Source organism: Salmo trutta, chromosome 31, assembly GCF_901001165.1.
Source record: "Salmo trutta chromosome 31, fSalTru1.1, whole genome shotgun sequence".
Classification (NCBI taxonomy): Eukaryota; Metazoa; Chordata; class Actinopteri; order Salmoniformes; family Salmonidae; genus Salmo; species Salmo trutta.
The window spans coordinates 27,785,027-27,802,639 of NC_042987.1; the positions used below are offsets into that span (position 1 = coordinate 27,785,027).

At 44.4% G+C, this 17,613-nt stretch overlaps 2 protein-coding genes, 1 long non-coding RNA gene, 1 other non-coding gene and 1 pseudogene across 19 annotated transcripts in view; 1 reads left to right on the top strand and 4 right to left on the bottom strand.

Moving 5' to 3' along the window:
• The window catches only part of LOC115169850 (chloride channel protein 2), a 132,650-nt gene extending 130,408 nt beyond the window's left edge, over positions 1–2,242 (top strand). For all 6 annotated transcript variants that reach the window (XM_029725880.1, XM_029725883.1, XM_029725882.1 and 3 more), the window contains one exon: positions 188–2,242. In XM_029725880.1, coding sequence (XP_029581740.1) covers positions 188–718 — 531 coding nt within the window. In that variant the 3' untranslated portion in view covers positions 719–2,242. The remainder of the gene's footprint in view (positions 1–187) is intronic.
• Positions 2,243–3,919: 1,677 nt separating this feature from the next.
• LOC115169854 (uncharacterized) lies at positions 3,920–12,398 on the bottom strand. The gene is made up of 4 exons (XR_003870929.1): positions 12,117–12,398; positions 6,516–6,657; positions 5,091–5,221; positions 3,920–4,862 (listed from the first exon to the last, which is right to left on the bottom strand). It is a non-coding gene; the product is annotated as an uncharacterized LOC115169854 (long non-coding RNA).
• Positions 12,399–13,157: 759 nt separating this feature from the next.
• LOC115169855 (eukaryotic translation initiation factor 4 gamma 1) overlaps positions 13,158–17,613 on the bottom strand; it is a 58,331-nt gene continuing 53,875 nt past the window's right edge. For all 11 annotated transcript variants that reach the window (XM_029725902.1, XM_029725901.1, XM_029725899.1 and 8 more), the window contains 3 exons: positions 16,309–16,390; positions 15,671–15,811; positions 13,158–14,750 (listed from right to left, as the gene is read on the bottom strand). In XM_029725902.1, coding sequence (XP_029581762.1) covers positions 14,569–14,750; positions 15,671–15,811; positions 16,309–16,390 — 405 coding nt within the window. In that variant the 3' untranslated portion in view covers positions 13,158–14,568. The remainder of the gene's footprint in view (positions 14,751–15,670; positions 15,812–16,308; positions 16,391–17,613) is intronic.
• On the bottom strand, positions 15,479–15,609 carry LOC115170296 (small nucleolar RNA SNORA3/SNORA45 family). Its single transcript, XR_003871039.1, has one exon. It is a non-coding gene; the product is annotated as a small nucleolar RNA SNORA3/SNORA45 family (small nucleolar RNA).
• On the bottom strand, positions 16,127–16,246 carry LOC115170288 (uncharacterized; annotated as a pseudogene).

The following is a 17,613-nucleotide window of genomic DNA, read 5'->3' on the forward strand; positions in this document are numbered from 1 at the left end:
TCCTGTAAGTTTGGAGATCTAATCAAAAGTGTAATATGAATCACCACATTGTTTACTCCAAAATGACTCCATAATGTTCCATCCTCTCTCTCCACTCTTCTTTCCATCCTCTCCCCCATCTTTTGTCATCCTTGCTCCTTATTTTATTCCTCCATCTCTACCTCTCCTCTCTCTGTCCAATGTCTAGCTTCGTAAGGCCATAGAAGGCTCAGTGACCGTGACAGGAGTGAAAGTTCGCCCCCCACTGGCCAGTTTCCGTGACAGCGGCAACAACACCACCAGCGTTTCGGAGGTGACAGAGCTACACAAGCTTTGGAACCACCACAGAGGTCTCTCATTACCACGGGAACCCACCCCACCTGACATGGAGGACCAATTGGACGATATGTATGAGGAGAGTCCTGTCCACTTCACACAGGACCAATCAGATTTGGAGTTTGAAACCAGCCCCGCTGACAATATGGACCTGCCATCGGAATTGGTTCTTCAGGAAAGCCTCTCACTAACAGAGGACCAAACAGAAGAGTTTATCTTAGAGTGCAGCCCTTCCCACACTGACGAATCAGAGCTGGCCTGTGATTTTGACCCCCCCCACCTCCCTGAGACTTATCAATCGGAGCCGGCGAAGGAACATGGAACCCCGCCCGAGAACATACAGCAAATGGACCAATCAGAACTGCAGTGTGAGCGAAGTCCCACCCGCACTGAGGACCAGTAAGAATGACGGACAATTAGATGATTCATGGTTTGAGGTTTCTACAACCTTAGGTCATTTTCACCTCAATCTCTAAGCTGGATGTCTGTGTCCACAATGTATTGGTGTGTGTTTGTAGAGGTGTTTAACTATTCTTGTGGGGACTTAGTAAACTAATGAAAATATGACCAAATGGGGACATTTTGTTAGTCCCCACAAGGTCAAGTGCTATTTCTAGGGGGTTTAGGATTAAGGTTAGAATTGCCCATGTCCCCATCTGGTGCTGACACTACTTTCCCCCAAATGAGTGAGAGAGAGGGTGAGTAAGATCAGAAGGAACAACATGACCAGGCAAAGGGAAGAGAGGGAAGAGAAAGGAGGGTGCCACTTTGGATTAAGTTGCCCAAAAAAATCTATGTGCTGTATTTACATGGTAGCTACATTCATATCTAAGGTGAGGACTTTAAAGTGGGATGGAAAAGGGATATTTAAGACAAAATTATAAGTAACTACCTTAAGGCAGCTGAGAAAAGACCAACGCATTGACATCGCTCAGTCATAAAATGCCACCACCACAGGGTTAAGAACATTTGTGAAGCACATTGTAATTAACATGCATTTACCTCAAAGTACATGTAGCCTTGTCTGGCGTTAAGGTAGTAGGACAGATGTTAGAGAGTTTCTTGTAACAGTGTTTTGGTCACAGTACATTTTGTATCATTCCATTCCTAGCGATAGGTAATGATTTTTCACATTGTTCCTACTGTACTGAGTGTTAAACATGTCTCTGGAATGATTTTAGTGTTAATGACAGGAAACTTTGGTTATGTGGAGAGACAACAGTGAAACTCAGAATACATCCAAGTTAAGCACGTGCACACTCTCACATAGTAATACATATTTGTTCACCAACATACAAAATAATATTCCTAAAACATAGCACACACACACTGAACATGATTTATACAGTCTGCCTGGCCTCAAAACCATTTTAGAAATATGTACTATCAACTTAGAAGCACAGTCATAACTCTCCAAGTCCGCAGATGAGCAATAAAAGCCTTGGTTTAAAAATTAAACTGTGTGTGTGTGTGACTGTTCTCCACTGTCTCATAAAATGGGTTCATTCAAGACGGATGTTAAATCATTAATCACTTCACTGACAGTTTTGAGCCATATAATTAAAATATATTATGTAAAACTATGCTATCACAACTTTGGTCCATTTTCATCTTAAAGAAAAATCAGTTGTGCAATAATTTGTCTTTTGTATGCAGATAGAATGTGAAGTAGTGCTCAGCATATAAAATATGTAAAAGGAGTCTAATTAACAGAGCATCTAGTTAAGCAATAAGTCCGACGTTTCTCTCTTTATATTGCCCCGGCCTGTATATGCATTGTACATATGAAAATAGATGATGACGGAAATCTTCGCACACTCTTGTGTATAGAGCATAGGAGAATATGCATTTGAGATGAATTTGCATTCAGAGAACATGACAATTTGTACATCAGCGATGGATTAAATTTCAACAAAACTTTGAGATGTAACTCTGCTCTGTGTGTGTGTGTGCTTGTGTTGGGCAATTTCCCCTTGTCTCCTATCAGAGATGGGGGGGGGGGGAATTATCAAAGAGTGAAAATCCATTTTTTTTAAATCATGTTTATTTATCCAGGACAAACCCCATTACATGAGTTCACAGCATTGTCCAACACTTACAATCCATAGAGAACCAATGAAATAAAACTTCACAAAAATGTACAAAACTTTTCTCAGTAATCCAGTTTCAACTCTCAAATACATAGTAACATCAGCCAAGGTTGTGAGAGAAAACGAAGAGGGGAAAAGTGCAGGGAGACGAGAGCTGAGACAAAGGGAAGGAAGGATGATAAGTAAAGGCCAGACATCACTAAGTTACATAGTGTCTACAGAATGTTCAAAATAGATTAAATCGATTTTTTTCCTCACCCATCTACACAAAATACACCATAATGACAAATGTTTGCAAATTTATTGAAAATGAAATACAGAAATCTCTCGTTTATATAAGTATTCACACCCCTGAGTCAATACATGTTAGAATCACCTTTGGCATTGATAACAGCTGTGATTCTTTCTGGGTAAATTTCTAATAGCTTTGCACACCTGGATTGTACAATATTTGCCACAATTATTTTAAATTCTTCAAGCTCTGTCAAGTTGGTTGTTGATCATTGCTAGGGCAGCCATTTTTAAGTCTTGCCATGGATTTTCTCAGGAACATTAAATTCCAATGTATATTTGGCCTTGTGTTTTAGATTATTCTCCTGCTGAAAGGTGAATTTGTCTCCCAGTGTCTGTTGGAAATCAGACTGAACCAGGTTTTCCTCTAGGATTTTGCCTGTGCTTAGCTCTATTCCGTTTCTTTTTATCCTAAAAAAAACTCCCTAGTCCTTGCTGATGACAAGCATACCCTTAACATGACGCAGCTACAACCATGCTTGAAAATACTCAGTAATTTGTATTCAGGACAAAGTTCATTTTTTGCAGTTTTACTTTAGTGCCTTATTACAAACAGGATGTTTTGGAATATTTGAGGAAGGATCAACAATATTTGTAACTACAAAATTGTTGATCCATCCTCAGTTTTCTCCTATCACAGCCATTCAACTCTAACTGTTTTAAAGTTACCATTGGCCTCATGGTATAAACCCTGAGCGGGTATCTGAGTTAAGGACACGTGTATCTTTGTATTGACTGGGTGTATTGTACACCATCCAAAGTGTAATTAAAAACTTCACCATGCTCAAAGGGATATTCAATGTCTGCTTTTTTATGTTTACCCATCTACCAATAGTGGCCCTCCTTTGTGAGGCATTGGAACACCTTCTTGGTCTTGGTGGTTGAATCTGCTTTTGAAATTCACTGCTCGACTGAGGGACCTTACAATTAATTTTATGCGTGGTGTACAGAGATGAGGTGGTCATTCAAAGCATGTTAAACACTATTATTGCACATAGAGTCCATGCAACTTGTGACTTAAGCAGATTTTTACTCCAGATTTGTACTCCTTGCCATAACAAAGCATTTGAATACTTGACTCAAGACATTTCAGCTTTTCATTTTTAATTAAATTAAACAAATATATATATACAAAACTATAATTCCACTTTGACATTATGGGGTATTGCGTGTAGGCCAGTGACACAAAATCTCGATTTAATCAATTTTAAATTCAGGCTGTAACAACAAAATCTGGAATAAGTCAAGGGGTGTGAATAACTTCTGAAGGCAGTGTTTCTAAGAGTTGACAGACTATCCAAGGTGTACACCTACAAGATGAATCATCACATTTAAGTGCTCTCTCTCTTCCTTCCACCTTCTCATCTTTTAATGGAACGAAGCCACGCCTGACGAGCCTCTGTCGGAAAAGAATCTTCTCTGGCAGGAGTGCCACTCTCTACCCTCCTGAAACACACTCCTATCCTCTTCCTCCTCTCCAAGAGACTCAGAGTGAGAGGTTGAATAGCAGGAGTCAAACCTACTGCTTCATGATTGTCAGCCTCCAGTCAGACTTGTAGACAATACAGACTTGCAGCAGTGCAGGCTGATCCTCACCATCCACGAGTTCCCCCTCAGTGGGGAAGGGGCTAGCCCGGTCACTCTCTGGAGTAGGCAGGTTGTTCTGAGATGTGGGAACAGTGCAGGCTGATCCTCACCATCCACTAGTTCCCCCTCAGTGGGGAAGGGGCTAGCCCGGTCACTCTCTGGAGTAGGCAGGTTGTTCTGAGATGTGGGAACAGTGCAAGCTGATCCTCACCATCCACTAGTTCCCCCTCAGTGGGGAAGGGGCTAGCCCGGTCACTCTCTGGAGTAGGCAGGTTGTTCTGAGATGTGGGAACAGTGCAGGCTGATCCTCACCATCCACTAGTTCCCCCTCAGTGGGGAATGGGCTAGCCCGGTCACTCTCTGGAGTAGGCAGGTTGTTCTGAGATGTGGGAACAGTGCAGGCTGATCCTCACCATCCACTAGTTCCCCCTCAGTGGGGAATGGGCTAGCCCGGTCACTCTCTGGAGTAGGCAGGTTGTTCTGAGATGTGGGAACAGTGCAGGCTGTTTCTGCTAGAACTTCAAAGCTGTCAGTCTCGGCCTGGAATGGCACTCGGGGCTCGTGGTTGGACGTTGCGGTCTGAGGGAGAATCAAAGTGTCAGAACACCTGGAGATGGATGAGGCGAGAGAGATGGATGGATGAGGCGAGAGGGATGCAGGGATGAGGGGAGGGTGAGTAATGGAGAGGGAAAGAAAGAAGAGAGATATTGGGGCATAGCACAGTCTAGGTGGCACTGATGACTGAAAACAATGAGTATGACAAAGGTATGGAATATTGGGTGATGTGTACTGAATGCATGTGTTTACCTGAGCTGTGGGTAGAGTGAGTGTGTTTCTATTGTTCTGGAGGAACTCCTAGTCATCGTCTTTCTCGTCATCAGCCACAGAGGCCCAGGTTTTCAGCTTTGCCTCAGCGATAGCAAACTGCTCTGCCACTCCTGGAGAAGGACACACACACACACACACACACACACACACACACACACACACACACACACACACACACACACACACACACACACACACACCACACACACACACACACACACACACACACACACACACACACACACACACACACACACACACACACACACACACACACACACACACACACACACACACACACACACACACACCTTACAGGTGGTTATCAAACACACCAAGCACAGGAACGAGTGACAGACAGTAGTCTCAGCGATAGTTAGGGAGTGAACAGTAGAGACTGTATCACCATGGGGACAGTGAAGTGACAGTTGGAGGAGAGGCTAATTGGCTACCATCGATTGGGCTCTTATAGAACAGGCTGTCATCGCCTAGGTGACAGCAGGAGGGGGCAGGGCACAGTTCTAAGCTGTGACATGCAGGGGTTAGAGGAGCGGTGGGACAGGTGTAGGGATGAGAGAGAGGGGGGGTCAGGACACACACGTATGCAGGTACGTACACACACACACACACGGTGATGGTCCACTTTACATTTGACCTACAAATCATAGGCTAATGTAAAATTCTAAAATCCACAGTGTATTAGCCCACTGCCAGCAGCATACCACTCTGCATCCCACTGCTGACTTTCCTCTGAAGCTAAGCAGGGTTGGTCCTGGTCGGTCCCTGGATGGGAGACCAGATGATGCTGGAAGTGGTGAAGGAGGCACTCAGGTCTAAGAAAATGTCCCAATGCCCCAGGGCAGTGATTGGGGACATGTGTAGGGTGCTGTATTTCAGATGGACATTAAATGGGTGTCCTGACTCTCTGTGTTCACTAAAGATCCCATGGCACTTATTGTAAGAGTAGGGGTGTTAACCCTGGTGTCCTGGTTAAATTCCCAATCTGACCCTCATACCATCATGGTCACCTAATCATCCCCAGCTTACAATTGGCTCATTCATCCCCCTCCTCTCCCCTGAAACTATTCCCCAGGTCATTGCTGTAAATGAGAATGTGTGCTCAGTCAATTTACCATGTAAAATAAGGGTTAAATAAATACAAAAAAATGTAACTGCTGAGCACAGATTTCTGATGAGATCCTATTCTGAGCTATTGACGACTAAAAACAAATTGATGGCAGAATTAGTTGGACAATAGAAGCACCAAGGTGTAAACATTACTCTTAAATATTAAAATAGATGAGAAAATATATTAAAAGAGGACAACATTCAATTAGTATGAATTGGTCTGTATCTCTGACACCGGCTCTACTTTACTAGCTGAGCTAGCGGAGGGACATGCACCTGTGGCGAAGCAAGCTTCCTGTAGAGAGTTGCAGTGTGTGCGGAGGGGGTCGGTGGGTTTGGGCCAACCTTTACACTTGAGGTGGGTGACTCTGTAGGGTTGTTGGCTTGGTCACATGGTCCTTCATCGCCTGGGAAATGCCTGTAGAGAGAAAAGTAGGAGGCCTGGATTAGAGCGATGGCCTGTGTGTATCTTTCTGACCCTTACCATTTAAGGAGGATCTGGCCAGAGCAGCAATCTCCTGGATGCTGACTGCCTTTCTTGACTGAGATCATTTCACAATCCTCAAATTTAACCTGGAAAAAAAGCAGTCATGCTCAGTATGTCACTAACACTACAGCGCTCGAGTGTTTTCAATATTCGTGTGCTGGGCTATAGCCCTCAAATGTTGCTCACAGCCCAGTTAGATATCATGATATCATACATCAATGATGTCGCTCTTGCTGCTGGTGATTCTCTGATCCACCTCTACACAGACGATACCATTCTGTATACTTCTGGCCCTTCTTTGGACACTGTGTTAACTAACCTCCAGACGAGCTTCAATGTCATACAACTCTCCTTCCGTGGCCTCCAACTGCTCTTAAATGCAAGTAAAACTAAATGCATGCTCTTCAACCGATCGCTGCCCGCACCTGCCCGCCCATCTAGAATCACTACTCTGGACGGCTCTGACTTAGAATACGTGGACAACGACAAATAACTAGGTGTCTGGTTAGACTGTAAACTCTCCTTCATTTACAAAATATCCTCCAACACTCTACTCAACAAATTGGATGCAGTCTATCACAGTGCCATCCGTTTTATCACCAAAGCCCCATATACTACCCACCACTGCGACCTGTACGCTCTCGTTGGCTGGCCCTCACTTCACTCTCGTCGCCAAACCCACTGGCTCCAGGTCATCTACAAGTCTCTGCTAGGTAAAGCCCCGCCTTATCTCAGCTCACTGGTCACCATAGCAGCACCCACTCGTAGCACACGCTCCAGCAGGTATATTTCACTGTTCACCCCCAAAGCCAATTCCTCCTTTGGCCGTCTTTCCTTCCAGTTCTCTGCTGCCAATGACTGGAACGAACTGCAAAAATCACTGAAGCTGGAGACTCATATCTCCCTTACTAACTTTAAGCACCAGCTGTCAGATCAGCTCACAGATCACTGCACCTGTACATAGCCAATCTGTAAACAGCCCATCCAACTACCTCATCCCCATACTGTATTTTTTAATTTATTTATCTTGCTCCTTTGCACCCCAGTATCTCTACTTGCACATTCATCTTCTGCACATTTACCATTCCAGTGTTTAATTGTTATATTGTAATTACTTCGCCACCACAGCCTATTTATTGCCTTAACTCCCTTATCTTACCTCATTTGCACTCACTTTTTTTCTTTTTTCTACTGTATTATTGACTATGTTTTGTTTATTCCATGTGTAACTCTGTGTTGTTGTATATGTCGAACTGCTATGCTTTATCTTGGCCAGGTCACAGTTGCAAATGAGAACTTGTTCTCAACTAGCCTAACTGGTTAAATAAAGGTAAAATAAAAATAATAAAATTTTTTTTTATAAAAATTAAATCGATGTGTGAATAGTGAAAAAAACTGACAATCCTGCATGTGTTTCAGCACCTGGACACTTGACAGCTCCCCAGAGCATGTGATGGTGCAGATCTAACCCTTGATAATGACTCTCAGTTCCATTACACATAAGAGCCATTACATTACACATATAGCCATGCAATTCCATTACACATAAGAGCCAGAGCCATCACATTACACATAAGAGCCATTGGACGAAGGCATCTTCTGGAGTTTTGTTAAGAGCCGCAACACTCGGTCTGAACATTAACACGCATCGTTAGAGGTACAGTTCTGAAAGCATAAGGAACTTATCTATCATATCAGCTAGAAATCATGTTCAAAAAGGGTTCCCATACGGTCATATTTCCTCCTCTAGCTGCCCCCCCCTCCCCCCCCCCCCACTTAGCCTCCTCTCACTGTCCCTCCCCCTCCCTTACCTCCTCTCACCGTCGCCCCCCACCTTACCCTCCTCTCGCCGTCGCCCCCCCTTCCCTCACCCTCCTCACGCCCCCCCTTACCCTGCTGTCCCCCCCTCCCTTACCCTCCTCTCGCCGTCGCCCCCCCTCCCTCACCCTCCTCTCGCCCCCCCATTACCCTGCTGTCCCCCCCTCCCTTACCCTCCTCTCGCAGGCGGGCTGCAGCGTTCTGGATAAGTTGTATTGGTTTGATGGCACAAGTAGGGAGCCCAACGAACAGCAAGTTGCAGTAGTCCAGACAGGAGATGACAAGGGCCTGGATTAGGACCTGCTCTGCTTCCTGTGTGAGGTAGGGTCGTACTCTATGGATGTTGTAGACTAGAGTACGAGCCTATAGGAGTGAGTCCCTGCTTTGATGTTTGCAGAGAATGACAAGGTGTTTTCCCCTCCCCTTCCTAAAACCACAATGAAATAAAAGTATAGAATACCGATAAAATTGCAACAGATGCAGCTGCATGTCTATCGAATCGATGAAAGGCTTTCTATGGTGCCAGGGCTTAGCTTAGCTTTAGCTAATGGATACATGTTTATTGGTAGGCCTATTTGGTTGTCATTTTCTCAGGTTTAGCCTAACATTTCATGAAGCTATACACGGTGTAGCAATGCTGCTATTTTTAGACTGCTGGCTGGTGGTAATAATTTCATAAATTCAACATGCAGATTGTCAAGTACTTTTTCAATACAACAGCATACTAATCCGCTTTTGTTGTTGTTGAATATAGGCCTACAACTACTCTATATAGGCTACCTGAACCTACATCACGACTCATCTTTGCGCTCTCTCCCAGCTTGGATAGAAAGTTGTGCGTAAAACCAAATAATACAGCCAGTCCACCCTCAAAACACCAGCTTACTCGGGATTGTTTTATTATGCAGTATACTGTGTCTATAGCTATATACAGAATTTAGCTACTTTTTATATAAACTTTGTATAAAAATTACATGAAAAATAGCCTAACAATGAGGGAAAAGGTAGTTGCCTTGAGGATAAATTCAGTCACTAAATTCAGTCATTTATTGAACTCAGCAGGTTTTGTCTGGCTACAGCCTACACAAATGGGCTGCAATATTGAGGTAAATTCAATGAAATCCAACTTGAGAGACTCCCCCCTGGTGTGCTGAAGTCCTCCTTTTTTTGTGTGCAAATGTTTTCACCACGGCCTGTAGGTCCAGGTTGAGGCCCGACTGTTTTCTATACTGAGTATTGCCAGCCCAGACCTTCCTGAGACATTGTGAATTAGGTCTATTGCGCTGCACACAATTTAAATGAAGTCTTGATTGATTCATGCCAAGATATACTAAAGATAAGGCACTGTTGATATTACAACCACACAACTCAAACGCCTGTTCACCAGTTTGAACGAAATTGCAAAGAGCTTTATTTGTTCAAGCCCTCAAGAACTGTTGTCTGCTAAAGATGCTAATCTGTTTGCATCTGCCAATTTATTGCCTGTCCAGTATCTAGATGACCTTTCCCCAGAGCTTCCTGTGCAGTTAATCTCTTTCCATAACATAAAGACAATGAGAGGCTCAGTTAAAGATGTTTCAGAACTGCTGTATTTGAAGCACCACTCCCTGATGTTGCAATGGCAGTCAAGCTGCTTTTACCATCTCTGTAAGTATCGCTTCTGCAGAGAGATTGTTTTCTAAACTAAAACTCATAAAGAACTATAAGGAGCATTAGGCTCTCGGACTCCTATGAGCTTTTGAACACCTGAGTAAGCTCCACTCATTGCATTGGTGCCGCTGTAGCCTTGACCACAGCATTTGTTCACTGATATTCCTTTATACTTTCCATCAGTATTTTTTTTCTTTTTCAGTCACATTCCTGAATCACAAGAAACAAAAACTTAGTTTCATAGTACTTATGGAAATTACAAAGGGTTATGAATGACTTGGAGGTTTGCTGTCAAAATGACTTATTCAACAACAACAAAAATAGACAATGACAGGCGCATGGGCCACCAGAGCTCGTGGACCCCACCGGCCTGTGGGGATGTCTGCTAGCCAGTGGGGCTTTTCTCTTTGAGATTGCGGGGGCTGTTTTATCTGCCAGAGAAAGGGATATAGGCTAAGCAAGCATGCCGTCTCTTGGATAGGAGTATTTTACTGTAAGGCCATGTCAGATACGCGTCTGTTCACCGGTAATGTGACATGGCCGAGACCGACAACATCCATCATACTGTGATGGGGTTGGTAATGTTCTTTAGTTGCACCGTGATTGGCTCAGTGTTCTGTCACTCATGGATCCAAGGCAGCTCAAGGTCATTGGCCACAGACAAAATGGCATCAAATCACGTTATATCGATCTACCTTAGCTTTGATTGGACTGATCATGTTATCATCATACTTTCAAAATCTTAGCTAGCAAGCTAGACAAGCCGTCATCAAGTCGGCAATCTACTGGAAAATCCTTTTCAATCCTTGTAATATGAAGAAAAATTATAGAACGTATCGTATATAAATTGGGATTTTGGGTCCATGGCCAGGAAACTCCCCAGACCTTAATCCCATTGAGAACTTGTGGTCAATCCTCAAGAGGCGGGTGGACAAACAAAAACCCACAAATTCTGACAAACTCCAAGCATTGATTATGCAAGAATGGGCTGCCATCCGTCAGGATGTGGCCCAGAAGTTAATTGACAGCATGCCAGGGTGGATTGCAGAGGTCTTTAAAAAGAAGGGTCAACACTGCAAATATTGACTCTTTGCATCAACTTCAAGTAATTGTCAATAAAAGCCTTTGACACTTATGAAATGCTTGTAATTATACTTCAGCATTCCATAGTAACATCTGACAAAAATATTTAAAGACACTGAAGCAACAAACTACGTGGAAATTAATATTTGTGTCATTCTCAAAACATTTGGCCACGACTGTATACTGTAGCTAAGAAAGTAATACTAAGTGTATGTTGTGTAGTAAGCTGTTAGTAGCCCATGTGCCTCACCCTAATAATTTGGTCCCTTTTCACCTTATAAAATGTAGCCTATTGTTCTGACTTGGAGGTCCACATGTAGCCTATAGCCTGTTTTAGAGAAATGTAATCATAGAATATTGCAAGAGCTTTCATTGTCTGGTTATATATCCCCTTTATTTATCCTACGGTTCTAACTTGGTGTACTGGGAGAACACCGTAAGAATGGCCCATGTTCTTTATTCTGTCGCTGTACATTTCAGAAGTGCAGAACAAATAGTTATTGACTATGCCCGTCCTAGCTCGCTCATTAAAGTCTTAATCTAAATTATGGATTGGCTCTTATCCGCTCGTTGTCACTTTATACCATATTTTGTACATCTCAATTGTCATTAGAAACCACATTTGTTTAATTAAGCAAGTCAGCCATGTGAGCTATGTTTTTATAAAAGGCAGTAAATGAGACTGAATGAATTGTTTCGCTGCCAGACAAGGCTCCGCTGATAGCCAGGTGTAGCAGTGATGGAACAGCTTTATGAAGGCCCTAACAGTTTGTTGTCATCGTTATAGTGCAATTAATGTATTGTTTTTGATGAAATGCATTAAAAAAAAATGTTTTTACCCAACCAAGATTTACATGCTAAAATCAGCCACTGCCTGCAAACCAAATGGAGGTGGTGGCACCGTCGGGCGTCGCACAGGATCACAATGCGCTGGTCTCAAATCCCATCAACAGATGCTACCATGGTGACCCGTGCGGTATAATTCCCGCGGTACTAAAACACTGTCTTGTAGTTCCAAAAAGTCCGCTTTCACACTTCAAACATATGCGCTCTGTCAAAATGGTTCCCGCGGACGTTGGCAGGCGTCATTGACGCAAGGCATTGTCTTAACCAATTCTGTTCCCCCCGTTGATCACATCTCGCGAATTGTTTGCTGTTGCCTATTGTGGTACGTCTGTCAATGTAGGCTACCTCGTCCACATATACAGTCCTTCAGAAAGTATTCAGACCCCTTGAATTTTTCCACATTTTGTTAATTTTACAGCCTTTTTCTAAAATTGATTAAATAGTCCCCCCCAATACTTACCGAATGCTCTGTAATTGGAGACTAAATTAGGCTATTAATCATTATAGGCTACCATTATTTTATTTAACTAGCCAAGTCAGTCAAGAACAAATTCTTATTTACAATGATCGCCTACTCCATGCCAAACCCAGACGATGCTGGGCCAATTGTGCGTCGCCCTATGGGACTCCCAATAACGTCCGGTTGTGATACATCCTGGAATCGAACCAGGGTCTGTAGTGACGCCTCTACCACTGAGATGCAGTGCCTTAGACTGTTGCACCACTCGGGAACCCATCCTAACCAACTGCAAACCTGTAAACCCGATGGTTAATTGACCTAAATTTCCCAAGTCCCAACATGTGCACCACCTAATGCACCGTCATCCCTGTTAATCCCACAGGGAATGAGAAAGCTACCCATGTTCTGTCAATAATGGAGTGCTTGAGCCTTTGATAAACCCCTGATGTGGCTCTCTGCTAGACATTTCAATCCTATACAAAAATGCTACACCTAGTGGGCATGTACAATCCTTCTGGCAGGCTAACCTAGAGAAGAAAAATACATATACTAGTGACCATACAAACACTATTTCTGCTACAAACTCCACTCAGGTATTTTATTTGCAATGCTCTGTTTCCTCATCTTTTCCAGTTTCCGATGCAAAAAGAAGCAGTTATTCCTTAAATAATAAAGTAGGGGAAAAAATATTTACACAATTCCAATAAAACGAATCAATGGAACACCTAAAGCACCCCTTTCTGCATCTCGTCAACCTGCCATTTCTGTTGGAAAAAGATACATGGCATTTTAAAGTTTACAGTACATCAGCAATTTATTTGTATTATTTCTGAAAAATAAAACAGAAAAAAGTGTTTTATATATATATATATATATATATATATGTACAGAACGCTCCTGAAATGTGATTCTACTCAGAGTAGAAAAGGCTTTCGGATCATTTCTGTTTTTCTATTTCATCAAGTTGATTTCTGTAGGTTTCAAGTTTTAATGGTGACCTTGTCATTAAGTTTCCTCTAGTTAGTTGTTTCTTTACCGATATGACAGGGGTCTCGAGAGAGAAAGCACCCAACAGTTCATCATGTAAGTACAAGAGAGGTAAAAGATTAAGAATCTCAGTCAGGGTTGACTACTGGGGGTGGAAGTGAAAGGATGGGTTGAAGGAAGCATACAGAAGACCCCCCTCTCCCACCCCTCAGTAGCCATGGTCAGAGGCTAATGGTCAAAGGTCACAATCAGTCCTCCATTTTGTTTCTCTGTCCTCACACAGGTCCTAGAACAGCGGTAAACTGGAAGTGGAAAAAAGGAAGACAACCTTCGCTCAGAACTCCAATCAGCGGCGCCGTACAGTCGGCCACATAAATTTGATGTCAGCTGATCAGCAAACATACCGCATTCTGCTGCTCGTCCTTTCCCCCATTTAATCACCAATAGAAACACTTAAACCATGCTGCACTCTCCAAAAACAAGATAGAAGAGCTGTGTTCGATCGGACATCACCCGGGCGCAGCATGATACCCCACTCCTGGGGAAAAGCATGCTACATGACACCTCTACCATTGTCTCTATGCGTTTGCGTGTCATATAGTATGTTGCATAATAAAATTGTGTCTAGAACCATAAAAAGAGCAGCGTGGTGGCTTACGTTTTTCAAGAACAAAAAGTTAAAAGGGTTTTATACGCAATGACCGTAGTAGTTATTCCACGCGTATACACAAGCAAAATCCGGCAGAATCATTTCAGGTTTATTTCATTTTCGGCGGACACTCGCCATCACAAAACAGGGAAAAGAGAGAGATAATGACGAAGCGAGAGTGAGAGAAAGAGAAAAAGAGAGAAAAGTGATTGTATATCCCGCTCTCAATAGCCTCGTTGAGGATTGGTATCAGTCCGCAACATTAAAGAGCCATTGAGTCCAAATCCCTCCTTGGCCCCCCTTGCAATACCCCTCCCTGGCCATAGAGGAGTGGTTTTAGAGAGGCCGTTTAGTCTTTGTCGGACTCTTCTTCGGCATCACGGAGCCAGGTGAAGAAGGCGGTGACCGACTTGAGGGCCACACCCTTTCCAGTCTGCTCGGCTGGGTCTTTGCTGGACTCCCACCTGTAAAAGGCCTCCTCTTTGATCACGTCCTCGTCGTAAAGCGTGTCAAAGAACATCCGCAGCAGATCTGGTGAAGGGAGGGTGACAGGAAGAGATGATGGTTAAGCTTCATAATCATGACTCACGAACAATGATAGAGAATAGCCACAACACATTAGATAGGCAGAGAAAATCATATCAATATATACTCCCTCCACCCCATTTCTTACTCACACAAACCACCAAAGCTCATTTTACACAAAAATAAAGTATATATATATATATTTTTTTTTTATAAGACTAGACAGTTGTCTGGAATGTGAAAGACAAATCAAACTCTACACAGAATGTGAAGAAAGTGCCAGGATGTGGATATTCACTATAAATAAACATTATAATGGAGGTTGTGAGCCTCCTGAGTGACGGTCTAAGGAACTACATCACAGTGCTTGAGGTGTCACTATAGACCAGGTTATAGGCCCACCGTCGTCTGGGTTAGGGGAGGGGATGTCCTATGGAGCTCTAGCGACTGCTTGTGGCGGGCTGGGCTCATGCACGCTGACTTCGGTTGCCAGCTGTACGGTGATTCCTCCGACACATTGGTGCGGCTGGCCTCCGGGTTAAGTGAGCAATGTGTCAAGAAGCAGTGCGGCTTGGGAGGGTCGTATTTCGGAGGACACACAGCTCTCGACCTTGGCCTCTCCCGAGTCCGTAGGGGAGTTGCAACGATGAGACAAGACTAACTAACAATTGGATATCACGAAATTGGGGTGAAAAAAAGGGTAAAAGTACAAAAAACATACAAACAAATGGAGGTTCTGTATCTGAGCTGGTGATTGGCTGGGTCAGAAGAGACTACAGCCAATGAATAGGCAAAGATGTTTACTCTGCGAGCACTCTAGCACACCAGGACAATGGGGTTGTAAAGGCGTGACTCTAGCCTCGCTATCCACATTCAGACACACCCTCACAGAACTGAGGTGAGCGACACTGCGGTGCTGTACTCACTGGCCGGTTGCTCCATGTGTACCATGAGGGCCTGGAGGGCATAGAGGGCCTGCAGTTCCTTCTTCTCGTCACTCAGGTACCGCTGCAGCAGCTTGGCCCTCTGGGTAATCTGCTCCACGTCCACCTTGTATGGGTTCTCACCTGGACGGAGGGAAGCAAGGAGAGAGGGAGAGTGAGTGACTAGAGAAACTAAGTCACAGTTACAGGGTTGCCGGTGTGATTGCAGGGTACAGTGAAAGTCGAAGGCTCCGAGCGCTAACATGCAGGACTAACATGCAGGACTAACATGCAGGACTAACATGCAGGACTAACATGCAGGACTAAGTGACATACGAAGGGAGAAAGGATGGATGTGTTTTTCCTCCTTTTCTTAGGGATATTAACCCAAAGTTAGACTGGCACAAACTACCAACACTCATTCTACACCCAACTAGATACCCTCATTGCCAATCAGATGTAGATATCAGGAACTGAGGATAGAACCAGAAAATGGAAACGTTCTGGCACTGCAGACAAAGCACTGGACTTTATGTCCCTCCATAACACAGAAGACAGCGTGCGTACCAAGGAAGGAGGTTGGCATTGTTAAGCTATGCAAACAGAAGGGCCTGAGATACGGGCTCGGACTGCATACTCACATATAACGGCTGACTGGCAAATGGATGTCATCAGAGTGCGAACAAACTGGTTGGCGGACGTCTGCTGTTCGTCCAGGTTGGCCTGTAGGTGAGGTGATAAACAGTTACCACACAGAGACTGGTTTCCCAAGAGTAAAATGATGGTGTCTAGAATGCAAATCAAACTCATTCAATTTACCTGTTGATACTCAGACAGTTGCATACGCACACACACCACGACACGACACCAGGACACACACACACACACACACACACACACACACACACACACACACACACACACACACACACACACAAACACAAACCAGGACGCACACACACACAAACCAGGACACACACACACACACAAACCAGGACACACACACACACAAACCAGGACACACACACACACACACACCAGGACACACACACACACACACACACCAGGACACACACACACAACCGGGACACGCACCAGGACACACACACACAACCGGGACACACACCAGGACACACACAGACCAGGACACACACACACACCAGGACACACACAGACCAGGACACACACACACACCAGGACACACACACACACCGGGACACACACACACACCGGGACACGCACACACACACCAGGACACGCACACACACACCAGGACACGCACACACACACCAGGACACGCACACACACACACACCAGGACACGCACGCACACACACACCAGGACACGCACACACATACCAGGACACACACACATACCAGGACACACACACACCAGGACACACACACACCAGGACACACACACACACACACACACACCAGGACACACACACACACACACAAAGGACACACACACACAGGACACACACACACAGGACACACACACACAAAGGACACACACACACAAAGGACACACACACACACACACACAGGACACACACACACACACACAAAGGACACACACACACACACACAAAGGACACACACACACACAAAGACACACACAAAGACACACACAAAGACACACACAAAGACACACACAAAGACACACCCACCCACCCACACACACACACACACACACACACACCAGGACACACCCCCACACACCAGGACACACACACACACCCACACACTAGGACGGACACACACACCCACACACTAGGACGGACACACACACACTAGGACGGACACACACACACTAGGACGGACACACACACACACACTAGGACGGGGACACACACACACTAGAACGGACACACACACACACACACACTAGGACGGACACACTAGGATGGACACACTAGGACGGACACACACACACACACACTA